The following is a 2,051-nucleotide window of genomic DNA, read 5'->3' on the forward strand; positions in this document are numbered from 1 at the left end:
GGCATAAAGATGCACAGTCTGCAAAAATTTCATCCCACACAACTAGATCATCATAAGCAATTGATATCTTCATTTCCAACATACATCACAAACACACAGATTCCACAAGAGCTTGAATGCCCTTACTTCCTAGGAAGAACACATACATCCACCACAATGTTCATTATAACTTGTTCTTCAATAGTACAACTTCAACACAAAAGCCAATACATCATCAACATTGCCTACTTCAGCACAAAAGCTACAACTAAGAAGATGGCAACCAGCAGGACTATTGTTACATTCACACATCCACACACGAGACAAATGAAGCATCCCATGCCTTCTCTGTTCTTGCTAACCATTTCTTGCACCTTGTTCAGATTTTGCTCCAAGCTGTCAATTTTTTTCACAAGCTCAGGAACCTCGGTTGTCGAACCTGCTGCAATGGTGGAGGATGCTGATGGTAGATGTCCATTATCGTGAAGGTACACCACATATTCTTTCTCGAACCAAAACCTATCACATGTCCCCTACATCCAAATTTGAGCAAAGTCAACCACTGCAAACAAGAATGAAATTTGGGCAATGCAAATTAAACAACCACTTTACTTACATTATTATAGTTCTTCCTAGGACACTTGAAAAATCTCTTTCCAACATTACTCCCGTTCTTGGTATTAGCAGCAAACACTCTCACATCCTTGCAAGTTGGGCACACTATCAACGGCAATCTAGTCACTTCATCGATCGGCGCCTCCAGATCGACGCCAATCGGCAAACTGCCTGCAGCAACAATAGCAAGGGGCCTGGGTTCTACAACATCTCTAGCTGCGCTTTGGCGCCTACTACGCACAGTTGATGATGAGGCCTGCGACATGATCCCTGATTGATGCACATGGGAATGATTAGCAACTATGATGCCAATAGAAATATGTACACGGTTCAAAAAAATTGAAATATGAACAGGGAGGGCATGAGGGTGCCACTGTCGACCAAATTAAAGGGGATGAGGAGGGGCATGAGGAAGTGGGGAGTAGGAGCACGCCCGCGTACCAACCTGATTTCGTTGTGGCGGTCACCGGAGATTCGCGCTCCTTCAGGCGGCCTGCGGGCAGCGCAGCTCGTGTGGCCTCCACCCAGACAACCACGCCCTGACCTAGGGAGAGGGAGAGGCAGCTCCACCTGGATCCTGCCCAACGCCGGTCGTCCAGATCCCGCTGCCCCCGCGCGCGCCGCTCGCCGCCCACCGCGCTCGCCGCTCGGGGAGAAGGGGAAAGTGATTGCGGTCAACTTGAATGGGGTACGGTCCACCACAGAGATATATTTACGTTCGGGCCAGTCATTTTTTTAATAAACATAAAGTGACGCCGCCAAATCATCACATAAACATACCTCTAAGCGTCATAAAAGCAATATCGTCTACCGGCTCCTGGCGCCAGGCAATATGTGACGAATTTTCATACCTTTATATGACAAATAAAGTTGTGTCGTCATAAAATTTTCTTGGCCTCACGAAATTATGACGACCCTAAAAGTACCGTCATATTATGTGATATTATATGACGATAACAGACCTCGTCATTTCGCATTTTGTCATAGAAAGACAAATTTCTTGTAGTGGCTAGTACGGGAGGTCAAGCAGGTAATCGATTTTAACCTGGTTTCTGTACTTGCCTAGATACGTAGGTTGGTTGAGCAAAATCCCTAAGGCCTTGCTAAAAAAATCATTGTTCTGTGCACAGTTCTTCCGATTTATCTTTGCAAAATTTCCATGGCCCAGCCCTACATATGTTCTATCATCGTGCTGAAATGCGCTATAATATTCTTGGCTTATGGTGCCTATTGAATTATTTTTTTTCTTGATTTGTTGATAAAGTGTTGCTCTAAACTGATGGCCAAATGACATGCCTTCTCAGCACCATGGTGGACTGGACCTTCGCCACAAGTGACATCTTGAGTAGTCACATCCACAAATTGGTAAGTTTCTTTTTTTTCTCTCTCGCTGCACTAGTTCTCACTTTATTATGTTCAGAAACAGTTAGTTCACTAGTTATATTAGTTTTATTAGA

The 2,051-nt window shown here is 44.6% G+C and overlaps 1 protein-coding gene across 1 annotated transcript; it reads right to left on the reverse strand.

Annotated features, from left to right (window-relative positions):
* On the reverse strand, positions 225 to 1,564 carry LOC110437216. The gene is made up of 5 exons (XM_021465579.1): positions 1,557 to 1,564; positions 1,375 to 1,445; positions 1,040 to 1,240; positions 596 to 864; positions 225 to 512 (listed from the first exon to the last, which is right to left on the reverse strand). The coding sequence occupies exons 1-5, from the start codon at positions 1,562 to 1,564 to the stop codon at positions 225 to 227; spliced, it is 837 nt and encodes a 278-aa protein (XP_021321254.1).

Source organism: Sorghum bicolor, chromosome 7 (assembly GCF_000003195.3).
Source record: "Sorghum bicolor cultivar BTx623 chromosome 7, Sorghum_bicolor_NCBIv3, whole genome shotgun sequence".
NCBI classification, from domain to species: Eukaryota; Viridiplantae; Streptophyta; class Magnoliopsida; order Poales; family Poaceae; genus Sorghum; species Sorghum bicolor.